At 60.7% G+C, this 2,249-nt stretch overlaps 1 protein-coding gene across 1 annotated transcript in view; it reads right to left on the bottom strand.

Moving 5' to 3' along the window:
* Nucleotides 1-735: 735 nt before the first annotated feature.
* LZTS1 (leucine zipper, putative tumor suppressor 1) overlaps nucleotides 736-2,249 on the bottom strand; it is a 3,606-nt gene continuing 2,092 nt past the window's right edge. The window contains exon 3 of the mRNA XM_009993213.1: nucleotides 736-1,401. Within this exon, the coding sequence (XP_009991515.1) occupies nucleotides 736-1,401 (666 nt within the window). The remainder of the gene's footprint in view (nucleotides 1,402-2,249) is intronic.

The raw sequence follows: 2,249 nt of genomic DNA, 5'->3' as shown, positions 1-2,249 counted from the left end.
GCCGAGGGGTGGGTGTGGGTGGGCTGTGCTCCTGGGTGGAAGGTGGTTGTGGTGGGTGTTGGCTGCCCCGAGGGGGGGTGTGTGTGTGTCTGGTGTCCCTTCCTGAGGCACTGTGGGTGGGAGAGGTGGATGCACAGGCTGTGCTGGTGGCAGGAGGTGGCTCCTCGGTCCTGCAGCACCTTGGAGACGGGCAGGAAGGCTCAGGAGGAGTGAGGGCAGCTCGGAGCTTCCTCCAGGCTGCAGGTAGGGAGCAGGGCTGGAACTGTCCTGTGGCCAATTCCTCTCAAAGCCGGTGGGAAGGGTTGTGATGTCCCTGTCCCCAGAGCCGTGCTGTCACAGGGTCCCTCTGGGCCTGGAGCAGAGCATCCCTTGGGAATTCTGCATCATCTGGTTACCCAACAGGAGAGTATTTCCTGCAGTCCTGTCCCCTGGCTGCCCCGTCGCCGGCTTCCCAGTCCTGGAGGGGGGCAGAGGGGACACTGCTGTGGTGGCAGCGGGGACACGGGGGAGCTGCTGGCACGTCACCATTGGCACAAGTTGCTTGGTCACCTCTGTAACACGACAGGCAGTGGGGGCATCACCACGGGGAGGGGAGCAGGGCTGGTGGGCTGGCCGGGCCACCAGCTCCACTAATAAATACATGGCTGATCCCAACTGTACAAGCAGGGCAGAGCATCCTGCCTGGAAGAGACACCTGATCTGCAAGGGGGAGAAGGTAGACCTGGCAGACCTGGCTCAGATCTCGGTGGCAATGATGTCCTCGTAGGGAACATCAGCCCCAGGGATGTCCAGCTCGATGGGCTCCTTGCCATCTTCCCCTGCAGCCAGCTGCTGGAGCATCTTCTCCAGGTTCTGGTTCCTCTTGTACATGTGCAGGTAGCTCTGCTGCAGCTGCTTCTGGTAGTGAATCACCTTCTCCTTCTCCTCCTTCCAGGTCTGCCTCTCGTGCTGGAAGCTGCAGGTCATCTGCTCGTTGTTGTCCCGCTCAGCCTTCAGCTCTGCCCTCAGCCTCTCCATCTCTCCCTGCAGGGCCTGAGGCTCATCCAGCCCAGGGCAGGGCCTGGACACCTCCTGGGCCTCGCTCAGCTGCTGCTTGAGGACGGCGAGCTCTGTCCTCAGGTCCACAATCTCCTGCTCCAGCAGGTTCACCTTCTCCCTCAGCAGCTCGGACTCGTTCTTCTTGCGCTGCAGCTCGTTCTCACACACCTCCAGCTCCATGGCTTTGGTGCGCAGGGAGCCTTCCAGCTCCTGGGTCTTCACCTCCAGCCCTTCCATCTTCAACCTCACCTCCTTCAGCTGAGCCTTCAGGCTGAGGATCTCGGTGGTCTTGGTGTTGAGCTCTGTCTGGGACTCCTTCAGCTGCTGTTTCAGGAGGGAGATCTCCCCCGATTTCTGGCACACCTGTGGGGAGGGACACAGCACCCAAGTGAGGGCTGTGCCTTGGACAAAGTCCCCAGCACCCACCTGTGCAAGCCAGGGTGGGCACAGCCAGCGTTCAGCATGAGAAGACCCTGACTGTGAAATCCCACCCAGGGAGACCCCCTCTGGAGGAGACCCCCTGCTCTCCATGCATCAACACCCCTGTGGACACAGGGGGCTGCCAGTGACCATCTGTGAGGACCTGGGGAGCTGCCACCTTCTGCTGAGGTGTGGGATTGGAGGGTGTTGAGAAGAGCTGGAGCCTCCCTACCCTGTCCAACAGGTTTGCTGAAGCCTCAGCTGAGGGTTCCTGTGGTGAGTCCAACCCCTGAGCTTGTTCCACAAGCACCAACTGCTCCCTGCTGGGACCACAGCCTGTAAATCCCAGGGGAGCATCCCAGTGCAGCCCACCAGCTGGCTGGGAGAGCCAACTCCACAGACAGCTGAGGGGGTTCAGTGTCCAGCCTCTTACTGGTGGGACCCTGAGGCTGGAATTTTGGCAGGGTCCATGAACAGCCTGGGAAGGTGGCTGGAAAAGGGAACTAACCCAGAGATGCTGAGAGGGCTCAGAGGAAGGGGGGCAAGGCAGGGAGTGGTGGGGAGCACTGAGCTCCTGGGGGCACCTTGGGCTTCTCCTGTGTAGCTGCAGGGAATGGGGTTGGTGGCAGTTACCTGGGAAGGAGGGAAAGACTCAGTTCTGCATGTCCAGCATTGGAATGGTTTGTGTTCAGTGATGCCCCAGCAGTGAGAAGCTGGAGCTCAGGCAGAGCAGAAGGTTTCGGTGCTCTCTCATGAAGGACCATGGCAAGACCCAGCAGTTGCTCTTTCCC

Source organism: Chaetura pelagica, unplaced genomic scaffold (genome assembly GCF_000747805.2).
Source record: "Chaetura pelagica isolate M959 unplaced genomic scaffold, ChaPel_1.0 scaffold302, whole genome shotgun sequence".
Taxonomy (NCBI): domain Eukaryota; kingdom Metazoa; phylum Chordata; class Aves; order Apodiformes; family Apodidae; genus Chaetura; species Chaetura pelagica.
Note: the sequence above shows the minus strand (reverse complement) of the source record. Positions and strands in the feature narration are given on the sequence as shown.